Source organism: Gorilla gorilla, chromosome 3 (assembly GCF_029281585.2).
Source record: "Gorilla gorilla gorilla isolate KB3781 chromosome 3, NHGRI_mGorGor1-v2.1_pri, whole genome shotgun sequence".
NCBI lineage: Eukaryota > Metazoa > Chordata > Mammalia > Primates > Hominidae > Gorilla > Gorilla gorilla.
In genome coordinates this window covers 58,534,076-58,549,207 of record NC_073227.2, presented here as the reverse complement: position 1 = coordinate 58,549,207, position 15,132 = coordinate 58,534,076, and the positions used below count along the sequence as shown (strand labels likewise).

Sequence of the window (15,132 nt, the reverse complement as noted above, 5' to 3'; positions counted from 1 at the left end):
AACGGGCGATAGGTATGAGGATTCATTCTATTGTGCTCTGTACTTCGTTATATCTTTAAAATATTCTATAATTAAAAAAATTTTTTTTTAAATCTTTTGCTAATTGCATCTCCTGTAGTCAACCTAAGTGTCTGGTGTTGCTCCATGCTCTGTCCTGGGTGTTCTCCTTTCTCTAGTTGATCTCATTCAGTCAGTTTCAATTACCATCTAAGCCAATGGTTCTCAAATTTTTGTGTGCGTAAGAATTACTTGAAGACTTGGAAAAGTGCAAATTCCTGTACTGAATCCAGTACCCACCCAGACTATTTCAGTAGGTCTGGTCTTGCATCTTAGAGTTCTGCATTTTATACAAGTAGCCTGGGGAATTCAGAGAGAGATAAACCAAAAATTAAGCCTGAGAAACATTGATCTGTACATGATTTTCAGACTACAATATCCAGCTGCATCTTTCACATATCTCTATTCAGTGCTTAGAATTCAGCATTTGCAAAGCTGAATTGATCATCTTCTTTCTGATTCTCACAACCTTCCTTTGCCCCATCAAATAGGCCCTTTTCTGGCATTTTCTTTCTCAGTAAATGATGCCAAAATTCACCAAGTTACTCATGTGAAAAACCTGAAAATTATACTTGACACCTCTCTCATCCCTCACATCCAGTTCAATGTCAAATCTGGTTCTTTCGACTTCTTAGACATATCTCAAGTTGTATTGCAAGTCCCACCACTTTATCCAAGTCACGTTTATCCTTTTTCTGAAATATTGAACTAGCCTCCAACTAGTCTCCCTTCATCAAAAGATATCTCCTTTCTCCACAGAGATTGTTCTCTATATGAAGCTAGAATCATCTTTTAAAAACCATCGTGGCACATGTATACCTATGTAACAAACCTGCACATTCTTCACATGTACCCCAGAACTTAAAGTATAATAAAAAATGAAAACTGGGTAATTTATAAAGAAAAAAATTCTAATGTAGTAACATCTCTGCCCTGCTATGTCTTTAACAATTTTGTGTTTGAGGATATAATCCCAGATTCTTAATATAGTCTTCAAAAACCAGCATGATCTGTTTCTTGCCTGCCTTTAAGTTTCTGCTTAAACAATGCTTCCTCAGAGAAGTCTTCCATGAGCTTCTAGACTGGTTTAGTTTTCACTATTATAATACTTATTTCAGTGTCATCGTATTAAACAAATCATAATGAAATTACATATTTCCATGTTAATCACTGGAACAGTTGTCTTTTGGATGGGAAGGTTTTTAGTTTTCAGTAAAGACTACATTTTGCTCTACTGAGATTTCCACAGAGTAAATGTTTTCAGTGATGGTTGTTTCCATTTATCTTGATTACGCAAAGTCCTTAAACTTTTCTTCATAGCACCACCACAACTATAATTAGATAGGTATTTGTCTAATGTATTTTAGTGTCTGTCTTCCCAGCAAGCACCATGAGAAAAAGGTCTGGGCCTTTTTGTTCCAGTGCTATATATCTAGCACCTAACAGCTCTTCACTCAAATTAGACACTCAACGAATGAATGAATGAATAAAGTATAATATAAGGAGTAATTGGCCAGGCACAGTGGCTCACACCTGTAATCCCAGCACTTTGGGAGGCCGAGGTGGGCAGATCATGAGGTCAGGAGTTTGAGACCAGCCTGACCAACATGGTGAAACCCCGTCTCTACTAAAAATACAAAAATTGGCTGGGCGTGGTGGCATGTGCCTGTAATTCCAGCTACACTCAGGAGGCTAAGGCAGGAGAATCACTTGAACCCAGGAGGCAGAGGTCGCAGTGAGCCGAGATTGCACCACTGCACTCCAGCCTTGGGGAGAGAGGGAAATTCTGTCTCAAAAAACATATATGGAGTAATTATATATATCATAAAAGATGTATAAGTATAAATAAAGCGCTAGGATATTTAGGATTCAAAATGGTTTATTTTGCCATATGATATTAAAAGTTGCTTTGAAGTAAGAGCATTTTGTGTTTTCCAGTGAATGATAGTGGACTTAAGGGACATTAGGGACATTCCCTAATGTCCTAGGGAATCATTAGCTTATGTAATATTGAAAACCATGAGACTGGTGGAATCACACAGAATGTAAGAAGAAGAAAAACATTTAAGGCTGGGCGCGGTGGCTCACGCCTGTAATCCCAACACTTTGGGAGGCCGAGGCGGGCGGATCACGAGGTCAGGAGATCGACACCATCCTGGCTAACACAGTGAAAACCCATCTCTACTAAAAATACAAAAAATTAGCCGGGCGCAGTGGTGAGCGCCTGTAGACCCAGCTACTCGGGAGGCTGAAGCAGGAGAATGGCACGAACCCGGGAGGCAGAGCTTGCAGATAAGGCCACTGCACTCCAGCCTGGGCGACAGAGCGAGACTCCATCTCAAAAAAAAAAAAAAAAAAAAAAGAAAAGAAAAGCACTTAAACTCTGGGGACAGGAAAATTAGTAGAATCTAGTAACAGAAACTGAGAAAGTTTGACCCATGGGATAAGCAAAAAACCAGGAAAGAATGGTGTTTTGGAAGCTTTGTGAAGATCACGTTTCAAGAAAAGAATGGTCTCTGGTGGAGTGATTATGTAAACTCACTGAGATCTGACCACTGGATTTTGCAATTTGGAGCAAGACAAGAGCTATTTCAGAGCTGTGAAGATCAGAAACTATTTGCACTGGGAAAAGGGAGGATAGATTAAAGATAAAAATGCATACACCATGTGACTCAGAAAATCTATTTCTAGGAACATATCCAAGAGAAACTCTTGCACGTTTGTACCATTGGACCTGTGTAAGACTATTCAGTGCTACATTATCTGTAATGGCAATATACTAGAAAAGTGGATATTTAAGTTATGGGACAGACTTACAATGAAATATTATATAGCTATGAACATGAATAAGCTACGCACACTTTATTGTATATAACATATATAATATTGATCTCATTTATATGACTTTCAAAGGCAGGTAGAATTAAACCATAAGTTTTTTAGGAATATATCCTTGAATGGTGAAACCATGAAGAAAATGAAAGAAATTAAGATACCATGCCACGTAACAGTTACATTGTGAAAGGTGGGGAAAGGTCAGTTCGTAGACAGGAGGTGCCCATGGGGTCTTCTAAGATGCTGGTGATGCTATTTTTATTAATAGATGTCTCGTACCAAGAGGTTCACTTTTTAAAATTAGACTTTAAATGTGATGTGTTTAATAATAAATTAAAAAGCAAAAGGAGAGAATGGAGGAAGAAAATAAAAATAGAGGCAATATGTTTAGACAGATCTTTAGAATAGTTTTGCTTTTAAGAGCAGGAGATGAGAAATGACACAATAGCTGGACAGGAGATATGGGTCAAGGGAGGGATTTTTTTTTAATTGGGGATAGTATGGCGTGTCTTTATGCTGACAAATATTCAGTAGAGAAGGAAACATTACATCTTAATTTATTCTTGCACTATTAAATTCAGGTAGATATCCTGGCTGAGAAGTAAACTTGTCAGAACAAAAACTTGTCTAGTTTAGGAAAAATATACTCGGTGGCTTTTATTTATTTGTAATTTTTAATCTTTTTTTTTGAGACAGGTTTTTGCTCTGTCACCCCAGCTGGAGTGCAGTGGCATGATCATAGCTCACTGCAACACTGAACTTCTGGATCCAAGTGATCCTCCTACCTCGGCCTTCAGGGAATACAGGGATTACTTGTACCACCATGCCCATCAATGACTTATTGCTCCACTGTCTTGAGCCCTGAGCGCATATATTATTTTATTAATCATTGATACGCTTGTTCAAACCTCTGGCAAATGGATATTGTAAATATTCCATAGAATCTGCTTTTTCTTTCTGCTGAATGGCTCATCAGTATAAACTTTTCCAAAGTCCATTTTTATTTACAACTATCTTAGGCAGTTATCCAATTAATGACTTTAGATTTGGGATGGTGCTTTTGTTTTACATGTCATGAGCATATACTAAAGCTAGAGAAGGAATACTCCCCAAAACTGTGAAATCATGCCAAGTCTTCTTTGCTCAAAAGAATGGGATCCTTCAAATGGGAGCAATACCTTTTAAGAAATTGGATTGGATAACTTTAGGTTCCCTTACAACAGTAAATATTGAATCCCTTCCTTATGACTTATTTTAGGGGTGCCAGTCATAGCAATTTGGGAGTTGCAGTAGTGTGTTAAGTAAGCAATGAATTACTGAGAAAATAGATTGGGAGTGCCTTCTGGAAGACAAGTTGGCAGTGGCATGGGATAATTTGCTAGAAAATATATAATCCCAGATGACTGACTGCAGCTGATCTTCCTGTATGCAGGCCCGTCCCACACCATCATTAGAAAAACATTTGGGCCAAATGCAGCAGCTGTTTTAGCATGTGGCCCAAGATTTTATAGGCAACAACTTGTACTTGAAATGCACTATTTTGGGCTTCATGACTGTAAATACAAATTGGTGTCCACCTGCCTAATTTCTATGAAGAAATATGTTCTTTGCCTAATGATTTACAATTTTAAGCATGTTTTTCTGAGTTCCTATAGCAGTTCAAAAACCAGGATTGAAACAACAGGCAGAATTTGGAATGCGTTTTTGACAGCGATGGCTCTTCCCCCCGCCGACTTTTGTCTCAGGTTCTTTTGGACTGTTGGGAGGCAGGGCATCTGATTGTCTTTGGCATGTCTGCAGTCAGTTAATCATGTCTTGAGCACAGACAAAAGGGAAGAAAATGGAAACAAGATTTGTTTGGTAGGAGGAGTCCTGCTAAGACTTGTCTGTTCCTGAGCTGAGATATGCTCATTTACCTTAAATCTTTCCATAAACTACATTCCAAATTCCAGTTTATAAATCTTTATCCTATTTCCCAAACCTCATCTCACACGTTTTATGTAATCTGGTGGGCACAGATATTCCCTTGGTGAACCTGAGAAAATCTAGAGTGACCAAGGATCTGAAATGAGTAACACAGCTGTTCAGGTTCCTGGGCTGTACGGTAGGATTTCCCTCTTCAGAGAAGGGAAGAAGGTAGATAAAGAAAGGAGCATTTCATCTTGCAGCAGCATGGAAGAGAGCTGGGAGTTTAATTTTTATGAAAAAGCAATCAAACCATCCAAGGCAGCCAATTTTCAACCAAAAGTATTTCAGAATTACCTGAAGATTTATCTAAAATTATGCCAAAACTACCTACAATTACCTAAAAAAAGTATATTGTACAATTTAATTTTCCTTCTGTTATATGATATGAATACCTAGCTGCTATTTATTAGTAGTAGATACAGGCTATTAAAGAGATAAAATATTCCGAAAAGTGTGATCCTTAGAAACCAAGATTCCACAGAAGAGTTATTTGTAATTGGCAAGGTTGGCTCTGATTGAGTGTCAAATTTCCGGTACAATGATGGATCAACTTAGAAATTTGATTGATTCAAAGCCTTCTGAAATTATACAACTCTTTAAGGATTTGCATTATTTACATGTCTTCTTTTATTATTTTCCATTGAATGATGTTTTGATATACACTTGGCTGTTTATAAGGGCAATATTTTAAAATCAGAGCAATTTCTTTAAAATTAAAATATTTCAGCAAAATACATTTTAAAATGCACTATATTACCCAAATAATATTACACTTATAGATGGTTTAAGAACAATAAAAAATATAATTCATAAACTCACTGCTTTAGTATAACAAACCTGATTAATGTTCTATGTTCTTTATTAGACTTTCTCCCATGTATAACTTTACAAAGTAGTAGTTGATGAGTAAATACAATTTTGTGATTTGTTTTTTTCACATAAAATAAGAACAAACTCAGTATGTAAATTACTTCATAGGTTTTTAAGCTACTTTAATACATTTCTTGTATCTATTACATGAATATGAAATAATTTTATTTCTTCTATCATTGGAAGCTTAGACAGCTATCTACTTTTCACTCATATATATATATTCAAGTGCATATAATTGTATATATATTTTTATTATTTAAAATGGTTTGACTTTTGATTGAATTTTCTAATGTTCAGGAGATTTAAAATAAATTCATCTGCACTTATTATAGCCAACACATTGTTCATGCTTTTGTTGATCTTTTCAGCATGACTTATCAGTATCATGTTTTCCTGTAGTCATAGAAAAATAATATGCATAATATATACACTTAAGTGCACACATAAACATACCAAGTTACATAATTATTTCATTGTTTTGAGATTTTAACATGTGACTTGATTATCTCACAACTTTTTGCTTTCTTTATGTGAAAGTATATGAAAATACTTATTCATTAACTAAAAAGAAAACCAGAGAGATATTATTTTCTCTTAAATGTTAGCAAGAACTTTCTTGAAAATAATTCCACAACTATATAAAAAGTAGAAAAATACTGTCTTTACTTTCTAAAAGTGTACTTTAGGATTTATGGCATATTTATTTAATAGCTAGCAATAAAACTGTAATGGAAGTCAAAACACAGAATTCTCAAAAAGTTCCAAACAACACAAGAATTGTTTACTGATTGCAATTTTAAAATCCACACACCGCTTTTTGAAATGTTACACATGAGAAACAAAACCACTTCCTTATTTAAAGATACGTTGTCATAACGCTAAGCTGTATTTTTGTGGTTGTTTTATAAAAAATTCAGTTAAGCAACTATGTACCTTATGGAAATAATATCAAGCATATTATCTAAACAATATCTAAGAGTTTCAATGAAGTTTTCAGAGAAGTAACTAGAAGATTGCTAGACACAGTCAAAATTTGCTAAGCTTCTTTATATTTTTCCCATACTGTAAGATATAGTAAAACTTTTAAAGCTACAAAGACAAAAACAGGACTTACCTATACATTTTAATCCTTAATGAAGAGGTTCTTTTTTCTGCCTACTCAACTGCTTTGAGATTCCCACTCAAATGAATGACTCTCATGTATTACGTGTGATCTATAGTTGAGGACAAAGGAGGAAATCTCATGTTAATTAAAATCTAACTTGTTAAACAAGTTTGAGGGGATCAACAAACCAATAGTATGACTTGTGGAAGATAATTGGAAATAGACAGGGAATTTCACAAATTAGTAAGAAATTTATTTATTCTGGTAAATTGAGATTAAACACAATTACAATTGACAGGTATTTTGTGAAAGCCTGTGACTACTTCACAACTGTAGAGTCACTTTTAGTTCAAGAGGATTTGACACTTATTTTGCTCATGTTATCATATTGTCATACACCTCATTCCTCAACACAGCCAGCCAAGAACCATCAGAACATACTTTCCGTACATTAATGGGCACTACCTCTGAATTCCCTCATCTATATGATTAAATGCGGTTTTTCTCATAATATATGAAACAGAGCATAATTGAGTAGATGCACAAAGTAAGACAAGCAAACAGAATAGTTGGAACTAAAATCCACTTTGTTTTTTTCCAAATATGATCATTTGAAAAAGGTATTCTAACACACTACTACTAGAAGAGGAGCAGACAGAAGAAGACAGTATGAGTGTGTAGGGTATTAGGGTAAGGATGGAGAGCTCAAGAAAGCAGGCAAGACTAGCAGGGAGGGGAAAAAGGGCATTCCTGTCTAACATTGCAAAGAAGCAGGATACAAATTTGGAAGGTTATACTGGGGTTACTTTGTGAGAACTAATGAATGCTAAAGAATTGGAACTTGTAATAGAATTATTACAATATTATTATTAGTACAATATGAATTCTAGTCTTAGCTTTTTCACCAACTAATTGTGTAGCTTAAGGGAAAAAATTTACTTATTTCTCCATAAGTCACATCTATCTACTAAGAAAAGTGGAAGCTGAATCAGGAGGTCTTAGAGGACTCTTTCAATTATAAAATTCTATGACTTCATCTTGTAAAGCACTGACAACTAATGGTTAAATTTACTCCAATACTGCAACTTCAGATGTGTTCAGTTACTTGACTTTTTCTATATAATGTGCAAATCAAACAACAGAGACAGGAATAAGTGGTTACTCTACCTTTCCCAAATATATTTTTTACATACAGTATCTCATGCCTGACATTCTGCCATTGTTTTTTTAGCAATAAATAAATAACTATAATAAGATTTAAAAGTTTAAAAAATAAAGTTACCTAAACAAACCATTTTTAAATTTTACATGTTAACTTCAAGTACCTTTAAATATAGTTATATCATGGTATATAATTTTGTATTATGCTTTTTATACTTAATATTATTTCACAAATATATCGCTATTACTAATTTTTATTTTTAGTAGCTATATATTTATAACTTTGTATTTTTATATAATTTAAAACACAAATATGGTACCAAGATTCATTAATTATTAGCAGTTTTAATGGTTGCATTTTAAAAGGTAAATCACATTACATTGAATGGACTTATCATAAAGCACCAAAGTTATCTTCTAATGTGAAGTATTTAGACATTTTCTATTTTTTTATTGTAGATGATTCTTTGAATGACCACCTTCACAAACATAGTTTTTCTTCGTCATCCTACAGGTGAATTTTTCTTCAGAATAAACTGAAGAGGCTTATTGAGCCAAGTGATTTAAATATTTTAATGGCTCATAAAATTATACTTTTGTTTTAATAATTTTTACTAGGATTTAAAGTGTTATTTTCTGTTTTTTTGCTTACAGAAATTTTCTGTAATTATGCATGCTCTTTCTTGTATGTCTTTATTTCCTGGAATACTCAGCAGCAAAGGCCTTTTTACCACGTAGGTACTTACTCATCATATGTTGTTTAGATCTCTCATAATTAACGTATTAGTGCAGATCCCAGTGCCCTATTACTATTCACAACAGAACTTGGGGATGAGTCGGGGGAAAGGCATGGGGAAAATTGAATTCAGTCTGAAAGTGACTTCCTGCATGATGAGCTCAACACAGAAAGGGAGGTGGGGCAGGAAATTATGGTTTGTGAGGCAAAGGAATTGTTCATAACAGGGACCAGATTAAAGATGTTGACTCTTCATCTTTAGATCCTCAGGGAGTGGCAGGATAGGCCTTGACCTATTCTCTTTTTAAGAGATTGCATGAATGAGAAATGTAGAATCACGTTATACAAAAAATATAAGAGTCCTCTGCCTTCTGGTTACAGGCTGATTTTATTCTTCTGGTTGAACAGTCACAAAACCAAGGCAGCTAGACTGAGAACGAATGACAGGAACAGTTTTCAGGGACATAGCAGAGATCATTTATATTTCTGGAAGATGAACTATGCAGTGTAAGAACTATTAAGATTGGTTCTTTTGCCTGCTGATGGGGAGAGAGTGTGGTTAAGAGACCCATGAAATCTTAAACTCTGGACATATTTCCCTGCAAATGTGTATTAACACACTTCGTTTAGAAGGAAGTATGAATCATTCAATGTAACCGTCATAACAATATTAATAGAAAAAAACAACCAAAAAGCAGATGACCTAAGAAGGTGTGGGCCAGTGGTGTTTTTCTGAATTTGAAGTTTGTTTAGTCATCAAGTCCACGAAAGCACAGTCATATGGCTATGGTAGACCATATATTCGTCATGACCTCCCTCACAGAGTTACTGTAAAAATAGAAAAAAAAAAGATAATGGAGGTGCTCACCATATGAAAGCTATAAATGTTGTTTAAATACAAGTATTTATATGTGTTATAAATGTAAATTTTAAAATTGGGTAATAATTGGATTTTGCAAGTGTGGCTAAATATAATTTTGTGGCTTATGACATGCAGGTAGTTGGAGGCAAAGGTACAAGTACATTCTACCATTTTTCAAAGTCATTTGTCTATTCAGAAAGCATGATGTAGTAGAAACAGTATTCTCCTTGGAGTTAGAATACACTTTAAATAAAATCTTGACTCTTCTCTTTACTACCCAGCAAGGTCAGGAAAAGTTATTTATCTCTGTAAGCCTGAGAGTTTTTTTAACATGTAAAAATTGAGTTAAAATACCATTCTCATAGAGTTGCAAAAACTACATTTAGTCAAATCAAATCAAATGAACTAATAAATGTAAAGCACTTGTCATGTTCAGTAGTTCGTAGAGTACTTGTTCCCAAGGCAGTGTGTGTGTGTGTGTGTGTGTGTGTGTGTGTGTGTGTGTGTGTGTGTGTAGGGGTCATAATCTCTAGGGAGTGGAGAGCTCATACAATTTGAAACTGGTCCTGGATGTTTCCAAAATACTGCCCCCCCGCTTAGATTGGCATGTTCTTTTGCTTCTACAAATCGGTCTTATTCCTAAAGCATTCATACAAACATGGTTTGAGAAATCCAACACTCATTACAACCTGTGATGGCTTTCATGTTGACAGTTATTTTCTTATGTTTTCTACAAGTAATTTTTTTTTACCTGCACTTAACCATAGGAGGCCAAAGGAACATCTTGACTAGAGGCATTCTTTAATCTTGTTAAAGGAAGAAGTGTGTATCCTTTACCCCTCTCCTAAGTTCTCTGCATCAGTCCCCTTTGAGCTGCAAAGAGTTGTTTTCTTATATGATGAGTAATTTTCACTTTCCTGCATGCATTCACAAATTTTACTCTTGTAATTTTTCTCCACAATGAGAAAAGCAATCAGAGCACATAAATAAAATACATTTAGTATGCAACATCATACATTATTTCACCTACTGGAGGGTCTGGCTGATAAACTCTGTTATTAAAGAGATACTACTATGTATTAAAATAGATACTACATAGTATCTATTTTAAGAATTATTACATTATAAATTTATGACTATCGGTCTTAGCTGGCCCTTCAATACTGCCTAGCAATACAGCTAGGTTTCCCTGGTCAATGTCAAGCATAGGGTTTATTAAAGCCATTTCAAATCTTTCTACTCTTCCCCAATATGAATTTTCCATTCCTTATTCACTGCACTTGCTTTCAACAGATGACTTACCTTTCTACTATTGGAAAAACAAAAGAAAAGCCTTCAGATGGACACTCCCTCCACTTCCTGCTATCATGTCTACATATCTGTACCCATCTGCCCATATTCTTCCTGTTTTAGCAGAAGAGGTTTTCTCATCCCTCGGGAGGCTAATCTTTTCATTGTGCTCTGTATTCATGTCTTCTTCTTTCCTTTTTCTAAACCTGTTTCTCCAGTATTCCCTATTTCCACAAGTCCACTCCCATTCACCCAGTTTTGAATCCCAGAAACCTAACAAACTAAGGTGTCATCCTTGACTCTATCTCTTTTCTTGGTGCCCTATATACATAAATATTTATTGAACCAATTTCTTTCCCTCTCATCCCCACTGCCACCACATGACTCCAGGCCACTGTAATCATTAGCTTGATTACTGTCACAGCCTTCTGATTAGCCCTTCTGCCTCTAGTCCTTTTCCCACTCTGGTTTACTCAGCTGCAAGAATGATGATTACAAATTGAATTATGTTACTATTCTTTTAAAAACTCTTCAATAGCTTCCCGTACACTTAAGATAGAATCTGTTCTCCTTAACATGGGTGGCAACGCTCTGTAGTATCTGGCGCTTGCCCACCTTTCATGCTTATTCCCACCATACCTCTGATACTCTACACTCTATCCATTGAATTTCTTTTAGTTACTTTAATATGCTATCTCTCTATCTCTTCCAGTTCTGTTCCTTTAGCTTGGACTATCTTTTCCTACCTCTTTCAATAATTTTTTTTCTTAGTTCCGAAATCAGAATTATCACTGAGGTCTACTTGTAGGCTTTTTCTCTTTGGGTAGGTTGGTTCCTCTGCAGTGTGATCCAACATCAGTTTACTTCTCCTTTTATACTCATTACAACACTCAGTATACTTTTTTATTTTATTTTATTTTGAGACAGGGTCTCACTCCATTGCCTATGCAGGAGTGCATTGGCATGATTGGGTCTCACTGTAGCCTTGAACTCCTGGGCTCAAGCAATCTTCCCGCCTTGGCCTCCCTAGTAGCTGGGACTACAGGTGTGCACAACCATGCTCAGCTAATATTTTAATTTTTGGTAGAGATGGGGTCTTGCTGGATTGCCTAAGTTGGTCTTAAACTTTTGACCTCAAGCAATCCTCCTGCCTTGGCCTCCCGAAGTGCTGGGATTATAGAAGTGAGCCACTGTGCCTGGCCTCAGCACACTTTTTTGAAATTTGTCTACACAGTAGACAATACAGTCCACAAAAGAAAGGATTGCTATGTTCTCAGAGCCTGTCATCCCTACGTGGCAGGGGGTTAATCATTCATTTAATAATTTAAATAATTTATATAAATTACTCAAATAATTTATTTGAATAATTTTTGAATTATTCAGTGAGTAAATAAAACGTCACTGCTTTCTGCATACTGCAACTGTGTTTCAGCTGTTACAAAATTCACTCTTATAGCAGACATGGAGATATCCTTCAGATCCTTCTTCAAGATAAAGCTTGGTGCTTAACTGCAAAGAGTATGAGTATCTGTCTTTTAACTGTAGATTTGTTTATTATTTTGGTATGGTGAGGCTAACCAATCAGGAGAAGATTGTCACTGAAAAGATAGTTTGTTACTCACAGTTCCCAAGAGGAGGGTGCACACCATGCCACACAGTGAAGCACCAGGGTCACTCAGAAGGAAAGGGGTGAAAAAGGTACTATAAGGAAGAGCCTTTATCATTGTTTCTGTGGTAAGGAACAGGTGGGACAAGGTAAGCAGGCTTAGGATTGACTAGTTTGAATAATTTCAGGGGCTCTCAGGTGTAGGGGCTGTCATTAGTTGCATGATACCTGGCCCTGGAGTAATTAGGGCAAGGCCCTAATAGTGGCTTGGAGTATAAGGGCTCCATAAGGCAGGTGGGAAGGGTTGGTTTGCATGTGACAGGCTAGTCCTAAGCAGTCATTTACTATCTTTAGGAATTAGTTAGCCCTGGGTGGGGCAGTCCCTCCAGGGTCAATAAGGCTGCAGATGTGAAAGCATCAGAAAAAAAAGGACATGCTTAGTACAACCTGACAGTCTAACTGATAGGTTTGTAAGGGCCTTCCTCAGCTTTCAAGCCAAGAACATGTTCTTTTCCCAGTGGCCCCCAAGCCAATGATTGAGCAAGGTGATGATACAAGAGTCTAGCTATTTCCACTCAATATGGATTTCTCTACCAATATTTATTTCAGAGTTCCCTGTTGGCCTGGGAGAAATTTTGTCAGATTGTCACTGCTGTCTGACAGCTACCCCTGCCCAGTCCTGCTTCTTTCCTTCTTCTTTAACAGGTGTTACTTTTCAATAAACTTTTGTACTTTAACTTTGTGTAAGTATTTGCTGTGCTGAAACCCAGCTTGTAATAGCTGATACCAAGACAGCTCCAGGAAAACAGGTATCAAGATGAGATTTAGGGACTGGATTATTCACTACCCAACTGGAAATGAGGTAGGTGGCAAGCTGGCAACCTCTAACAAGAGGTGGTAGTCTGTTGAAATTTTCATTAGTAGTGAGGTAGGCCAGCATGCTAGTAGAGGTGAATGCACAAGCCAGTGTGATGATTCACATATTGAAAGGTATGGGGACTGGGGTGATAAACATAACGAGATGAAATTGCATGGTTGCTACTTGGTTGCTTTTATGCCCAACGGGTAGATAAGGAAAAGTTGAGGACAATGAACATAATTGAAAAAGCTGAGTATGTGATCCAGAGACTCCTTTTGGTAGATTATTAAGAAGCCCTAACCTTATTAGTGGGTGAGCAGGAAAAGATGAATACCAAGCACAGAGTTTGATAGAGTGGCTGAATTTCAATGATGGTTAAATGCTCAGTTGAAATAGATCTGCTCTTCCGAAGTCAAGGCTCTAATTAAGAAAACCTGGGACCTGATGCATGGGATGTGGACATCTAGCTAGATGTCCTTGAAGGTTTTGACTCTGCAGACTTCTTCTGAACCCATGGCCTTGCAGAAGTGGCCCCACTTTCTTCAGTGAGAGCTGGCACTGTGAAGAGATACTGGGGAGGCCTTTTCCCCACAAGGCAATAGCTCACAAATTAGGAGCTGTGTGCCTCTCCTCTCCTGGTCACCGGGCCTATCAAAGTTAAGCTGGTTATTATCATTACCAGCTGGGAACGTGTCAGGCCTGAAGAGGGCGGAAAGAATCTACATCCCAAAGGTGCTGCATAAAGTAGCCAGCAGGCAGCAGCAGAGACTGTAGGAGTGCCCTCTGTGGGAATGGATCTTGAGGGTGCTTGGTCAAGGGGATTGGAACGTAAGACTGGATAAGGAAAGTTTTGTTAATTTGGGAGTAGTCTCTCAGTATACAGGATTTAACACCTGACACGGTGCCCAGGGAATGGTGTAAACTTGCTGTTGGAGTGGTTCTTAGGAGTCTGGAAAAAGTGATGGCCCATGCTGAGCAAGGTTGAAATGCTAGGATTGTTATGGGAGGCAGTAGGGGAAGGGATTAAAGGATTCAGAGAAATGGACATGGTGTAATGTATAATATTATGTGATGCCAGAAGACCCATTAGAAAATTATATTCCCTGGGAAAGTTCAGATAATAAATGAAGACCATTAGGAATATGCTGGTGAGAGGGGCACTAGTAGGGGATCAATTTGTCTCATTTTGCCTGGGACAATCCAGGCTTTGAAATGGAAAGTATAGCATCCTGGAAACTGGCAATCCTAGGCAAACTGGCAAAGTCACCTTAGAGCAGTATCATTAAGTGCTGGCAGGATAGGCACACAAATGATATGGCCATGGTGGGCAAGATGGAGGTCCTGCCTAGGCCCAACAGTAAGGACTCCCACTTACCAACAACAATGTAACAAATGCCTCCTCAGAATGCCAACCTGTCATCAACATAAACACTACACCTACTGGATAGCTCTGTTACTCAAGGGGGCCAACTGGACAGTCAGTGGCAAGTTAGCTATATGGAATGCCTTCTATCCTGGAAGGACCAGCCATTTCTTCTCACAGGAATAGAAATCTATTCCAGATACGGGTTTGTCTTGCCTGCCTAGAGGGCCTTAGCCAACAGCACTAACTGGGTTGTTGGAAACATTCTAACTGTGTAGATACCTTACAATTGAAGGGAGCCTCTCTTGTCTCCCAGATATTTTTTTTAAATAACTAATTTTTTTTTTTTTTTTTTTTTTGAGATGGAGTATTGCTCTGTCGCCCAGGCTGGAGTGCAGTGGCGCGATCTCCGCTCAC

General features: G+C 37.0%; 1 protein-coding gene across 1 annotated transcript in view; it reads right to left on the bottom strand.

Annotated features, from left to right (window-relative positions):
- Positions 1-6,947, bottom strand: part of TMPRSS11D (transmembrane serine protease 11D) — a 63,123-nt gene extending 56,176 nt beyond the window's left edge. The window contains exon 1 of the mRNA XM_004038737.5: positions 6,848-6,947. Coding sequence (XP_004038785.3) covers positions 6,848-6,855 — 8 coding nt within the window. The 5' untranslated portion in view covers positions 6,856-6,947. The remainder of the gene's footprint in view (positions 1-6,847) is intronic.
- Positions 6,948-15,132: the final 8,185 nt, after the last annotated feature.